This window comes from Antechinus flavipes, chromosome 2 (genome assembly GCF_016432865.1).
Source record: "Antechinus flavipes isolate AdamAnt ecotype Samford, QLD, Australia chromosome 2, AdamAnt_v2, whole genome shotgun sequence".
Taxonomy (NCBI): domain Eukaryota; kingdom Metazoa; phylum Chordata; class Mammalia; order Dasyuromorphia; family Dasyuridae; genus Antechinus; species Antechinus flavipes.
In genome coordinates this window covers 214,933,757-214,948,933 of record NC_067399.1, presented here as the reverse complement: position 1 = coordinate 214,948,933, position 15,177 = coordinate 214,933,757, and the positions used below count along the sequence as shown (strand labels likewise).

Here is a 15,177-nt window from a genome sequence, read left to right as displayed (position 1 = left end):
AGAAAATGACAAAAAAAGAGGAATTCAAAGAAACATGGGAAGATTTACATGAGTTGGTGTAATAATATAAAAGCAAAAGACAATAAAACAAAAGTGAATGTTATGTAATTAGAATAACCAAACTTGCTCTTGGAAAAAAAAAATGAAAAAAAAATGCACTTCCTTCCTTTATTGAAAGGGGGTCAAGGGAAAAGAAAGGAGGAACTATAGATATGTAACACTACATAGTAGAATACTGTCAAGATATCAACATGTTGGGGGTATGTTACTTAAGTGGTTTTGTTTTTGTTTTTTGCTTTTTAAACTTTGCTACAAGAGAAGTCTGATTAAGAGACAGAAGCCAGAGAGTATATTCAGAAATAAATATATAAAATTTAAAAGGCATCCACACACAACAAAAAAAATAAAAATCCTAGATAAGTATATTGAGGTTAGTGACTTCTAAAGAATAAGATGCATGTGCTTTATAACAACTATTTTCTTTGCTCCAGAGAGGTCCTTTCATTTTCTTTTAGAGTCAGCTGTGTTTCACAGGCTCCAGGTTGCTAGAGTGCCAACTCCCAATTAAATGTGGCATTACTACAGGATCTTGCCAATTCTTAGCACCAGTAATAGTAATATTCTAATACTTGGACCCTCTGACAGAATGCTGATTCTACCATTATTAGTACATCTTCCACCAAAAAAAAATCATTACCTATCCAAAAGTCCTCATTCTATGCAATTCTTGCTCATCTCCTCACATAAATCCTCCATAGGGGAATCTACCCAGCATACTGGAGCCTTTTTTTATTTTTTATTTTTGGCAAGGCACTTAGAGTTAACAGACGTGCTCAGATCGCACAGCTAATGAGTATTTGTTAAGTGTCTGAGATTGGATTTGGACACAAGTTATCTTGACTCCAGGGTTGGTGCTCTATCCATGGAGCCCATTTTAAATTAAAATTTATTTATATCACTAAATCTTTTCTAATTCTCCTCCCCCACTACCTCCCAGAGAGTCATCCCCTATAACAAATACTATTTTTAAAGAAAAAGAAAAGAATAATAAGCATTGCTGATCAATACATTAAAAAAATTTCTGAAGTTTATTCAATGAACCAAACTCATGAACCTCTCACACCTTCTCACATCTCTTCTTTGAAACCAGAGTATTCTTTGTAATTTTACAATATGTACTTTTGATATTTTTTAGGTAGTTCTATGCAATGTTACTGGATACTGTTTTCTTTGCTCTGCTTACTTTACTCTGCATCATTTCATTTATATAATTCCATGTTTCTCTATATTCAATACATTCATCATTTCTAATTGTACAGTAATCCTTACATTCACACACCATGATTTTGTTTAGTCTCCAATCAATAAGAATCTACTTTGTTTCTAATTTTTTTGCTGGAGGTTTTTTTTTTTTTTGGGGGGGGGAATTTTTTTTTAAGTTTTAAACTTAAATACAAAATGAGAAAAAGAAAAAAAATTGCCATGCAACACAGCAGACCATAAGACGATTCAATATAAGATGATAAATTTCCATTTCAAGAAATTCCATATAATAAACACTATTGTGTTATTTCAATGCTCCCTAGCTTTTCTTTGCTTCCTTGTTGGTTTTCTGCCAAGAAATTTTTACTTCATTTTTCCTCACTCTAAAAAAGTCAACTATATATATATATATATATATATATATATATATATATATATATATATATATTATATATATATGAAAACACATATATGAAAACACATATACATTTATACACATATATGTAAGACCATATTATGCTTATTTCCTCCTATCAACTGTTTTTCTAAAGGTGGACAGCACCTTCCTTCAAAAGTTCAAGTCTTTCCATGTTTTTCTAAATGAACTAGCTCATGATTTACTACTCCACAGCAATATTCCAACCTAATCACATCCTATTTAAAAGATTGTCTATGGAAGTTTTTTCCCCTAATTCTGTATTCCTTCTGTTCTTGACTATATGGGTTTTATTTACATATGAAAATTTTAATTTAAGATAATTGAAATTATCTTTTTTATACTTCAACAATGTTTTTGCCTTATAATATCAACTTCCTTTATACCTTTTTTCTCTGATTTCTTTAAAGTTCCTAACCTTGCATTCTTCCAGATGAACGCTTTTTTTCTAACCCAATACAATAATTTTTAGTAATTTAATTGGGATGACATTGAATAAATAAGTTAGGTTAAATTGTCATTTAAAATATCATATTGGTTTTACCTACCCATGAACAATAAACATTCCTTCAATTATTTTAGCTCTAACTTTATTTGTATAAAAAAGTGTTTTATTATGTTCATGTTGTTTCTGTGTTTGTTTTGGCAGATATAACTTGGGTATTTTATACTGCCTAGGTATTTTTTTAAATAACTTTTTATTGATAGAACGCATGCCAGGATAATTTTTTACAGCATTATCCCTTGCACTCATTTCTGTTCCGATTTTTCCCCTCCCTCCCTCCACCCCCTCCCCCAGATGGCAAGCAGTCCTTTACATGTTGAATAGGTTACAGTATATCCTAGATACAATATATTTGTGCAGAACCGAACAGTTCTTTTGTTGCACAGGGAGAATTGAATTCAGAAGGTATAAATAACCCGGGAAGAAAAACAAAAATGCAAGCAGTTTATATTCATCTCCCAGTGTTCTTTCTTTGGGTGTAGCTGCTTCTGTCCATCTTTGATCAATTAAAGCTCTCTTTATCGAAGAGATCCACTTCCATTAGAATACATCCTCAAACAGTATCATTGTTGAGGTATATAATGATCTCCTGGTTCTGCTCATTTCACTCAGCATCAGTTCATGTAAGTCTCGCCAGTCCTCTCTGTATTCATCCTGCTGGTCATTCCTTACAGAACAATAATATACCACAATTTACTCAACCATTCTCCAATTGATGGGCATCCTTTCAGTTTCCAGTTTCTGGCCACTACAAACAGGGCTGCCACAAACATTTTCTGCCTAGGTATTTTAAAGGCTATAAAATAATATTGAATAGTATTGCTGACATATAGAGTAGTTTTTCACTTTTTATTAAAGTTATTTTAACTTTAACTTTGAGATCATAATTATTCCTTCTGCCTTTTTTTTTACATACTAAATCCTACCTATCTTTTAGTTTATCTTTGGGCATATCTCTCATTTTTATAATGTTTCCTGAAAGCAACATATTGTTGAGTTCAAATTTTTAATCTACTCTGCATATCCATTTATGAGTAAATTCATCCCATTCACATTCTAAGCTGCAATTACTTGTGTATTTCTCTTCTTCCTATTTTTCTTCACGATCTTTCTCACCTTTTTTATCCTAGCCTTCTGCTTTATTTCTATCCACTACTTCACCTTCTTATTCCTTAACCTACTCACTCTTGTAAGAGTCGCTCCCTTTTCCTCTCCCCAACTCTATCTCTTTGTCCTCTTATTTCTATCTGAATTTGAAAGACGTTTGCACCATTCTAGACATATATACGCTGTTTATGCTTTAACCCATTCCCAGGAACAGTAAGGTTCCAGCCCACCTTCCCCCATTAGCTTCTTCTGTATCAACTTTTCCTTTTATGCCTCATTTGAATGAGATAATTATTCTTCTGCAGTTTTATTTTTTTTAGAATCACCCCATCATACTTAATTCAGCCTGTACCTTTCTTTCAAACTACCCAAATAATGATGACAATCAAAAGAGCATTGCTAATATTTTTACATCTACAAAGTAAATAATTTGACTTTATTGAATTCCTTATAATTAATCTTTAATGTTTATTTTACATTTCTCTTGAATGTTTTATGTCCTTAAGTTCTGAGGATTTTGTCACAAAAACTGGAAAGTGTTTGAATTCATTAAATATCTTCTTAAAATTGTTATTATTTTTAGTATTATACTTAACTTTTCTTGGTAAGTTACCCTTAGTCATAATACTGACTTTTTTGCTCTATAAAACATAGTATTCTAAGACCTATGATCCTTCAAAATAATAGCTGCTAGGTTTTATGTAATTGTTATTGTAGTTCCATGATATGACATTGATTTTTGCTTATTGTTTCCAATATTTTATTTTTAACCTGAGAGTTTTGAAATTTGGCTATGATATTCCTATAAGTTTTCTTCTTGGGATCTCTTTCAGGTGGTGATCAGTGGCTTTTTTCTATTTCTCCTTTGACTTCTTGTTCTAGACTTCAAGACAATTTTCCTTGATAATTTCTTGTAATATAGCAAGATTCTTTATTATAATTATATTCATATCACATTATAATTAAATATATATTATTAATTATATTTATTATATAAATGCATATAAGTTATAGATAAATTAAATTATATTTATGTAATTTTAATTGTGATTAATTATAATTTATAATTTTAATTTAATTTTTTATAAATAAATAAAATATAATTATCATTTTCAGGTAGTACAAGTGTTCTTATGTTATTACTTCTTGATCTGCTCTCCAAATCAGTTGTTTTTCTGAGATCTTTTACTTTCTCTTCCTTTTTTTTTTACTGTTTTGATTTTGTTTTATGATTTCTTGGTGTCTTAGAACATTATTAGCTTCTTCTTGCCCAATTCTAGTTTTCTATTAATTATTTTCTTTCTTAAGCTTTTGCTTCTCTCTTTCTAATTGGTTGACTTTCTTTTCAGTTTTCTTGGTTTTCTTAGATTGCTCATATTTTTTCCTTAATTTTTCCTTGAACTCTCTTATTTGATTTTTAAAATCCTTTTTAAATTCTTCCAAGAACTCTTTTTGTGCTTGGGACTACTTGATATTTCTCATTGACAAAAGGAGTGGCTTTTTTAGCTTCATTATCTTCCTCAAAAAATGAACTCAGATATTGTCTGTCTCCAGAGTAACTATGTCTGGTTAAGTTCTTTCTCCTTTGCAGGCTCAATTTTTTAATTAATTTATTGTTTTATTTTGCTTTTAGCAGCTAAGTGGACCAGTTGTAGTACTGAGGTATGGGGAATGATGCTCAAGGACCCAAGTAAGGATCCTCCTTACTATTATTTTCTGAAGTCTACCTGGGAGTCCCAGCTTTGGGCTTCCTACTCCACTGTTAAGTCATGACTGGGGCTCCCAGTCACAATGTCCCATGAATGATCTTTCTCCTCACCATCCTTCTGGGGGCTATAAACTATAGCTGTCCTTTCTTCTCCAGAACGGAAACCGGGGATTCTACTCTTCTGCAAATGATCACCACCAACAGGGTCTCTGCCACTTTGCTCCTACACTCGCTCTTTCTACAAGCAGCCACAGCCCATGACGGGTCTGGTCAACGCAGCTGCCCTTGGTTTCTCTCAACAGTGGAAGGTCCTTCAACCTTTTCCTATTCAGCCAACAGACTTCCTATCTTTTTTGTAGAGGAAATTGGGAGATCCAAAAATTTTCTGACCTCTACCATCTTCCCAGAATTTTCTGTTTCCAATGTTTCATTATCAAAAGTGCTGCTGATGAGAAGATTTAAGTAGCTTTAGGCTCACAATCTGATCAGTTTAGCTTGAAAAGGATGATCGAATGCTAAATGAGATTAGTATAATGAATGGTAATTTGTTATTATTAAAGTATTTTATTATTTATCACATGGAGGGGGAAATGCTTCTATAAACGTTTTGGTATATTTTGACATTCTTATTAATTGGAGGTTTTCTAAATCTTTTAACATTATATAGATTTTATTGTTGTTCATTCATATCATACATGTCTGATTCTTTGTGACTTTCTTGCAAGAATAATGGAGTGTTTTGCCATTTCCTTCTCTAGATCATTTTACATATGAGGAACTAAAGCAAATAGGGTTAAGTGACTTGTTCAGGGTCTCATAGCTGGGAAGTTTGTCTGAAGTCATATTTTGAACTCTTTCTAACTTCAGATCCAGTACTCTATCTACTGAGCCACCCACCTGTCAGCAATACTCAGATTATTCATCTGTTATTGTCTCTCACTCTTAAAAAATGATAATACAGCTCTTTTTGGGAGGGGGGAAGGTCATTGACATCTATGAAGAGGGATGCATTTTGAATCTCTTTTCATATCTGAATCATCATTGGGAAAGTGCTGCAGCTGACTTATAACATGCAGTTTTTCCCTGACCTTTGAGCCATCTACAATTTTGATTCATTAGAGAATTTGTGCTGCTTTGAGATTCATAAGCATAAAGTATCAATAGAAGAATACTAGGGCTATACAGGTCAGCTTTTTCACAAAGAGAAGACTGGGATCAATGAAATCACTGCACTACTTTCCCAAAACAACCTACCACCATATTCTTCTATCTATTTAATCCTAAGGCTATTTTGCTATTCACTTTGCAGTGACACTGCAAGATATATGGCCTAGCTCAAAGGGCTTGTCCATCCAACTTTATGTCATAAGGTAGATAATATGAATTCTTTATCTAATTGAATAGACCTTCTATAATTTGCTAAAATGACATCTTTTCTGTCCATGAATTTTATCATTATGCCTGTAAAAAAAGGCAACTATAGAGAATCACCTTTGAAAGTTTATTTTTCTCATATGTTCTATTTTTCAGTTCTGTTCATATTTTTTTGTTCTTGCTGCATATGCATTTCTAAATATACTCCTTCCAACCTCCCCTAACTTCCTAGGAAAAAAAAAATTTTAAATAGTTCAACAGAGCTAAACACCATGTCTACCATCTGTGACAATACATTCAATATTCCACATCCACTATCCATCTTTCCACTAAAGGAGGCAGATGTATTTTCTCACCTCTTTCATGGGAAAAAGCACAGTGTTTAGTTTTATATATGTTATTTTCTAAGTTCAGTCTACTTAAGTCATTTTGTGTCAGTTCATATAAGTCTTCACATGTTTTTCTGAAATCTTCATATTTATTTTTCATATTAGTTATTCTTATAAGGTTATTATTTAATATTATCTACATTATAATTGATTAATTATAATGTAATTCCATTACATTCATGTACCACAATTTATTTAGCTGTTGATGAATACCCATTTTGTTTCCAATTCTTTGAAACCACACAAAAAATTACTAAGAATATTTTGGAATATCTTTGACCCTTTTGAGACTTATGCTTAGCAGTAGAATCTCTGAGTCAAAGCATGAATAGTTTAGTCACTTCTTTCACATAATTCTAAACAATTTTTTCAGAATGAAAGGATGAATTCACTACTTCACCAACAATGCATAAGTTTGCCTATCTTCCTATAGTCCTCTTCAGCATTGGCTGTTTCTGTCTTTTACCACCTGCCAGTTTGAAAGATGTGATATGAAACATCAGAGTTGTTTGTATTTTGCATTTCCCTTATTACTTGTAATTTCAAGAAGTCTTTCATATGATTGTTTATGATTTCCAATTCTTCTTTTGAGTGCTATTTATTCATACTCTTTCATCACTCATTTATTAAAGAATGGTTCTTAGTCATATATTTGTTTTCATTCCTTATTTATCTTACCTATCAGACTTTTATTTGAAATATTTGAGACAGATGTTTCCCCCCAATTGACTTTTTTTCTTCTCATTTTGGTTACATTGATTTTATTCATGCTAAAACTTTTTCTTTTTTCAAATTTTATTATTGCAATTGTCTATTTCATCTTTAATGATTTTTCTCTCTTATATGGTTAAGAATTCTCTCAGTCATAAATATCCTTCTCCAACCAGTTTATTCCAGTTTTTTATGTGGCTTTTTAAATCAAATATCTATTTGAAAATTATCATAGCATATTACATAAACTGTTGTATTAAACCTTTTCTTTGCCAGACAGATTTCTAATTCTTTCAGAAAGTTTTGTTGGAAAAGCAGGCCTTCCTCAAAAAGTTTACATTCTTGGGCTTATTTAACACTGAATTACTGAATTTAATAATTTTTGTTCTTTTTCTTTGTCCTACTGATCTATTTTGCTAGTCCTTAACTATTACCATACAGTTTTGGTAGCTAACAATTTAGGATATAGTTTGAGTTCTGGAGGTACTATTTCCCTCTTTTATTATTTCCCTTGAAATTTTGGGTTTCTTTTTTTCTTCACATGAATTTTGTAATTATTCTAACTAGTTCTACAAGTTAATCCTGTGTTAATTTGATTTGTACTACACAAAATCTGTAAATTAGTTTAGGTAGTATCTTTATTTTAATTTTTATTGGCATGACCCTTTCACAAGCACTGAATATTCTCCTAATTATTTAAGTCTTCTGTAAAGGTGTTTTGCCATTGCATTTCCTTAAGTCTTAAATTTGTCTTGCTAGACTAAGTCCTGTATATTCGAGCATTTTGTAATTTTTATGAATGGGATTTTTTTTTTTTTGCATTTTTTCTCAAGATATACCTGATACATACAAAGACAATATTTGAAAACTTTTTAGAGAAGAGAAAGGAGAAAATAGGTGGCCCAGATGGAATCAGGAAGACTCATCATCCTGAGTTCAAATCTGGCTTCAGACATTTTTTAGTTATATGATTCTGGGAAAGTCACTTAACCCTATTTACCCCAGTTCCCTCATCTGTACAATGAGTTGGAAAAGAAAATAAACCACCCCATTATCTCTGCCAAGATACCACCAAATGGTGTCATGAAAAATTAGATATAATGGAAATGATTGAACACAACAAAGATGAGAAAATAGGCATTTGAGTCACTAATTATTGATGTCTTCTCAAGAATCTTTTTTTTTTTTTTAAGTAATACAGCACACCATTCATGGTCTTTTCCATTTTTTTTAGATCTTCTCTTTGAGAATTTTTGAAATTCAATCCCTGAGGATCTTTATAATTGTGTTGTCTACAGTACAGATTTTTTTTCAGTAAGTATTTAGCCAGACCCAGATGTTCTTCCTTACTTCCTTACTTTATTTTCTTGACTGCCATTTCCATTTCCTCTAATAATACATCTGGTAACTGAGTCAGATGTGGTGATTCCACTGACACTGGTTACAAGAATAGAACATTAAAGAAATACTACCAGTTTTCTTTCATTGCATATTGATTTCCCTTCTTGCAGGTTTACTTAAAATTGTCCTAAAATGATCTTTAGCTTGATCTTGTAAAGAACTTTTTTTCAGGCTCATTTTCTATTCTGTTTTTTTTTTTCCATTTTAAAAGTCAATCCTGTTCATAGTCTTCCATTATTTCTATCCTAAGCAATGTTGCCTTTGCTTGTCATGTCTCTCCCTTGGTAACATCTAATCTTAGCTTGCTGATGTAGTTTCTTCACTCTGGTATTTTCATTGATAATAAAAAATTGTCATAATATGATTCAATGACTTCATTTTAATTCATTTTCCTTTTGTCAGAATTGCTAAATTAATTAACTATATTGGCATAAAGCTATAAGGATAAACAATATCTGCCATTTTCTCATCTTTATACTTTTTTTTGGATTTGTGTTATTTTAACCTTTACTCTAACAAGTTGATTGCATGAAGGCCACTATTTCTGAAATAACTCACACTTCCATACCTCTATTAATTTCTGGTTAGCTCAAATAAAATAATTTATTTTTGCATGATATAGTATTCATTATATTCAGCATATTCCAACTTTTTTTCTTAGAAGAAGTATTCATAGCATATAAGGATAACTGAGGTTTCTAATGCGTCCATAACTCTTTTGCTTCTATTCACTTCAATAAACATTTATTAAGAAATTACTATGTGATTTAACATGTATTGGACTACCTGCCATCTAGATGAAGGGGTGGGGGGAAGAGGGGAAAATCTGGAACAGAAGGTTTTGCAAGAGTCAATGTTGAAAAAATTACCCATGCATATGTTTTGTAAATAAAAATAAATTTTAAAAAAGAAATTACTATGTGCAAGAATCAAGAGAAACATTAGGGATTTTTGCTGTTAAATCATTCCAGTAATGTTTGATGCTGTGACCTCATTTCGACCTTTCTTAGCAAAGATACTGAAATTTCTTTCTCCAGTTCATTTTATAGATAAGGAGATGAAAGCAAACAGGGTTCAGTGACTTGGCTAGGGTCACACAATTAGTAAGTGTCTGAGGACAGATCTGAACTCAGGAAGATGAATCTTCCTAAGTAGATGCCCATTAATTGGGGAAAGGCTGACCAAGCTGGGGTACATGAAAATAATGGAATATTATTGTTCTATAAAAAATGATGAACAGGCTTATTTTAGAAAGACCTGCAATAATTTACACAAACTAGGGCTGAGTGAAACAAGTAGAACCTAGGAGTACAAAGGCAAAATTAAGAAGGTTCTGCCCTCAAAGAGCTTATATTCTGCTGGGTTATTTGGCTTGTATGCTGATAAGTATACATGAGAGAAAGTGAAGGGGAGATAGGAGAGGTCAAAGTGCTCAGTTGGTCCCTTAGGGAAACATCATGTAGAGTTGAGACTTCAAGGAATATTAGGAATCTGAAAGACAGAAATGAAGAGGGATCCCATTCCTTGTTTCTCATTCTACAATATTATAGTGTTTTGTATATAGGGAGTATTTAATAAGTGTATTTAATAAGTGCATTTTTCATTCACTCGTTCATGGGGGACATCCTGCACAAGTACATAGGAATAGCAGATGCCCTGATGACATTTTCTAGGGAGATAACATAGCTTTGGGGACTTGACATATGATGACATCACACAGGATCCAATTTACTAGAACACGGAGTACAAAAGGGAAGTAATGTAAATTAAAGCCAATAAACTGACACCAGACTCTGGGCATTTTAAATACCACTGAGGAATTTGTATTTTATTTTATACACAATAGGGAAACATCAAAGGATTTTGAGCAAAAGAGTGACATGGCCAAATCTGGGATTTAAGAAAACAATTCTGGTAATTTTGCAAAAGACAGATTAGAGAAAGAAGTCCTCTTTAATGTCTTCATCCTGAACCATATTTTTCCAATGTATTTCTTGCCATTTTCCCATCTATTGTGCCTATTTCAAACATAAGTTAACAAGTACTGATATTTATGCTGACTTCCTCTTTGAACCCTTGCTCTTTGTAGAATTTCTTGACATTCATCATCCTCTGAAACAGATGCTGTAGCCCAGAAGCTGCAATTATCTTCAGGGTGGTCTCTTTGCTTGTACTCATCTTGAACATTACAAGACAAGAAGACTAAATGCCCCAGGAAAGGATGGTCATGGGCCCCCCAAAAACCCAACTCATCCAAATACTTTTTTCATTTCACTAAGGGGGTCCATGTGCTTGACTTCATTGAGCTGCTTTGTCTCTTATTTTGCATTTCTTAGCAACAATGTTAATTTGGACCTAGCATGGTTTTCCAATGCTATTAACTCATTTTCTTAGAATAAAATCTCTTATTTGAGAACCAAAAGTTAAATTCGTGTTTGTAGACTGTCCGAAACCTGTTTTTCTGGACACCTTCAAGTACCTCTTTCATAAGAAAGTAGTGAAACAAAATTCAGAGAATGCTGAACTTGGAAATCATAGATTGAATTCAAATCCCAGCTCTCTCACTTAAATTCTCAGTAACTTTCAGCACATGATTTAACTAAACTCTCTGGACCTCAATTTCCTCATCTGTAAAATAAAGCAATTGGCCTAAATGACTTCCAAGACCTCTTCCAGAATCTGATTCTGATTCTTTCTACCACTAAAGAATCAGAAAAGGTTACAAATGACTGAGAGCTAACTTGTATTTTTATCTATTTCATGAATTGCCTTGGCCAGAGTTCTTTACCTAATTACCCAACTAGTCAGATGTTGTTTGTCCTTCATTTTCCAAGAGGACCAATGATATTATCAAGTGATACCTTGACTAGGAGTAACTTGGATTTAAGTGAAGCAGAGTTGCACAAAGTCTCATTTTCTCTTCTTAGATTTATCAAAGTCCAGTGGCAAGAAAAAAGTCAAGATAACCATCTATGACCCACAAAGCAGTAGGTGACCTTGAGTCATCCATTCTCCACACTTGACTAGGTTGGTCCTCTGACTATAGATGCTGGGAACAATTTGGAGACTGTCAAGGTGGTAAAATAGAATTGTCTCTCCCTTGGAACTGGCTTCTCAAATGGAAAGTGATCTTCTACTTCATGAGGAGGCTTCAGGGTAGCATTTTAATCAAGATAACAGCAATGAGGATTTTAAAGCACTTTCTTTCTGGTAAATACCAAGTGTTTGTATTATTTGTTCCAAGACAAGAAAAAATTCTCTTTCTCACTGATCCACTTATCTCAAGAACTTTTACTCCACCATGGAAGGCTAGCACTAGGAAATATAAAAGGTAGAGTCAAAGAAGGCAAAGCTAGAGAAAAATAAAGTCACCATACCTGCTAAACTCAGGGTATTGAGCACAAACTGGGTGCCATAAAATATGGTAAAGCAGCAATCTTCTTTCTGGCGACTGGCTTTCCCACGTTCAAAGTCCTTTGAGTTTTTCCCTGGGCGGATTTCCTTTATCTCCATTAGGTCCACTAAAAGAGAAATAACAAAACTCAGCAAAAGTAAATGTCAAAAAAAAAAAAAAAAAATCCACAGCTGGATTAGAGTGGTGCAGTGGATAGAGTGCTGAGCTTGGAGTCAGGAAAAACTGGTTTCAAATCTTGCCTCAGATACTGATTAGTTAAATGAGCAAATTCTTAATCTTTCACCCTCAGTTTCCTTGTATATAAAATGGAGACAAACAGGATTATTATGAGGATCAAATAAAACTATATGTAGTGCTATCCAAATGCTAGCTATCATCATTATTATTATCATTTAAAGAAAAAAAAAGGCCACTTTTATACTGTTATGACACAGTTGTAAAACTGTTGATATTTGGACCTGAAATCAAAACTCTTGCAAGACATATGCAAATCACTTAACCTCTGCTTATCTTAATCCACTGAAGAAGGAAGAAGCAAACCAGTCCAGTATCTTTGCCAAGAAAATTCCTAGGACAGTATGGGTGTGTTATAGTTCATGGGATCCCAAAGAGTTGGACACAACTGAATGACTGAACAATAAATAACTCACATCTAGCTCACGTTTTAGAATTTACAAAGTACAACCCTATGATCGAGTACATAATATTATTACCATTTTACAAATACTTTATTTACAAATTACTTTATTTTACAAATAAAGAAACTGAGTCAGAGAGCCCAAAAAGGTAAATTCAACTTCAGTAGCACTGAAATTTGGCAAGATGTGATTTATAATTGGTTAAATGGCTTAATGTCATGGAAAAAGAATGTTTAAAGTCAGATGACCTGGTTTCAAGTTCCTAGTTGAAGTTCAAATTCTTCTACTCCTTTCTTTATATACTATCTGTGATAAACAAATAACTTCCCTTAGGTGGGTCTCAGCTGCTTCATCAGTAAAGTAAAGTGTGAGATTAGGTAATTTCTAAAGATGTTTAATCTCTAATTTTTAATACTTCCTCTAAAGCTGAGATAATATAAAAGGGATAGTGGAGTAGCATTGTCAACCAAGAAAATTTATTAATCTGGGAGATGAGCATGAAAATTAAGGAAGAAAGTGACAGAAACAATTTTGTGGAGTAAAAATATTCTACATTATCACCTCTTTGAAGAAAGAATTAGATAATAAATTAATCAATCAACAAGCATCCATTAAGCACCTACCATGTGCTGGACACTGTTGTGGGCACTGGGGATACAAGCACAAAAAGAAAAAATCCCTATCCCTAAAGAGACTACATTCTAATAGGGAAGACATATCTATATTTAAATATACACAGAACATCTATAAATGTACAAATAACACAAGCAGTTATATACCAGGTAGTTTGGGAAGAACTAACATTTGAGAAGATCAAGAAACACTTCATAAAGATTATAGCGCTGACTTTTGTAATGAGAAGGAAATGAAAATTGAGTGGATGCTCATCAATTGGGGAATGATTGAATACATTGTGATTTATGAATGTAACGGACCATTATTATTCTATAAGAAATGATGAGCAGCCTGATTTTCAGAAAAGCCTGGAAAGACTTTACATAAACTGATCCTGAGCGATGTGAATAGAACCAAGAGAACATTGTGTACAGTAACAGAAAGATTATGTGATGACTAGCAATGATGGACTTGACTCTTCTCAGCAATGTGGTGATTCAAGACAATTCTAATAGAGTTGGGATGGAAAATGCTATTCGCATTCAGAGAAAGAACTGTAGAGACTAAATGTGGATTGAAACATAGTATTTTCACCTTTTATATGTTTCTTTCTTTGCTTGATTTTTCTTTTTCATGTTTTTTCTCTTTAATCTTTCTTCTACAACAAGGAAATATGTTTAACAGGATTGCACATGTTTAATCTATATATCATGCTGTCTTGAGGAGGGGAAGGTAAGAGAGAGAAGAAGAAAAAGTTGGAATACAGTCTTACAAAAATGAATGGTGAAAACTATCTTTAGATAGTTTGAAAAAATAAAATTTGGAAAAATTTAGAAAAATAAAATACTATTAAAAAAAAAAAAAAACATGATAGTGCTAAATGATAAGTTTCCAAAGCAGAAATCAAAATTAACACAGAGATACAATATTAATGGTTCAAAAAACTGCAAATGATGCAAAGCTAAGGATGGTTAACACTAGAGGATTTTTTAAAAACCATAACAACAACCTTATAACTTAGAGCTTCAGGCTGAAACAAATGAAAAAAATGACATAAAACTTAATGGTGGCATAATTTACATATCTAATAACTAGAAAATGACAAAAATGAAATATATCAACAATGGAATATCATATAAAGAATAAATAGTAAGAATACAAAAAATGGGGAAATTAATAAAATGGCATGAAAAATCAAGAAAACAAAATTAGAATGATAACATTTATTGGCTACAACATCCTAAATCATAAAAACGATAGTAGCAAAATTTCATGAATACATAGAAAAATAAAAGATAAGAAGGGAACATGAACTGCTTTTCTTAGCCTTCTGTTCATTATTATTATATAATTTTCCCTTCTCTTTTAAAATGTGTGTGTGTGTGTGTGTGTGTGTGTGTGTGTGTATACATATTTCATATCCTATACTTCCATTTTGGAATGAATTACATATTTTATATCTTAGAATTTACCCTGTTAAATTGATAGGTTTTTTAAAATATAATTAATGTCATAAAGATAAAAGTAGTTTTCCATTTTGATTCAAAAAATCAATTACACAAGTACAAGTTGGGTAAGTATGATTAGACAGAAATTCAAGAAGAGACTATGGGCT

The 15,177-nt window shown here is 32.3% G+C and overlaps 1 protein-coding gene across 1 annotated transcript in view; it reads right to left on the bottom strand.

Moving 5' to 3' along the window:
* The window catches only part of PLCG2 (phospholipase C gamma 2), a 157,005-nt gene that overhangs the window by 86,679 nt on the left and 55,149 nt on the right, over positions 1–15,177 (bottom strand). Inside the window, exon 3 of the mRNA XM_051976179.1 lies at positions 12,272–12,415. Within this exon, the coding sequence (XP_051832139.1) occupies positions 12,272–12,415 (144 nt within the window). The remainder of the gene's footprint in view (positions 1–12,271; positions 12,416–15,177) is intronic.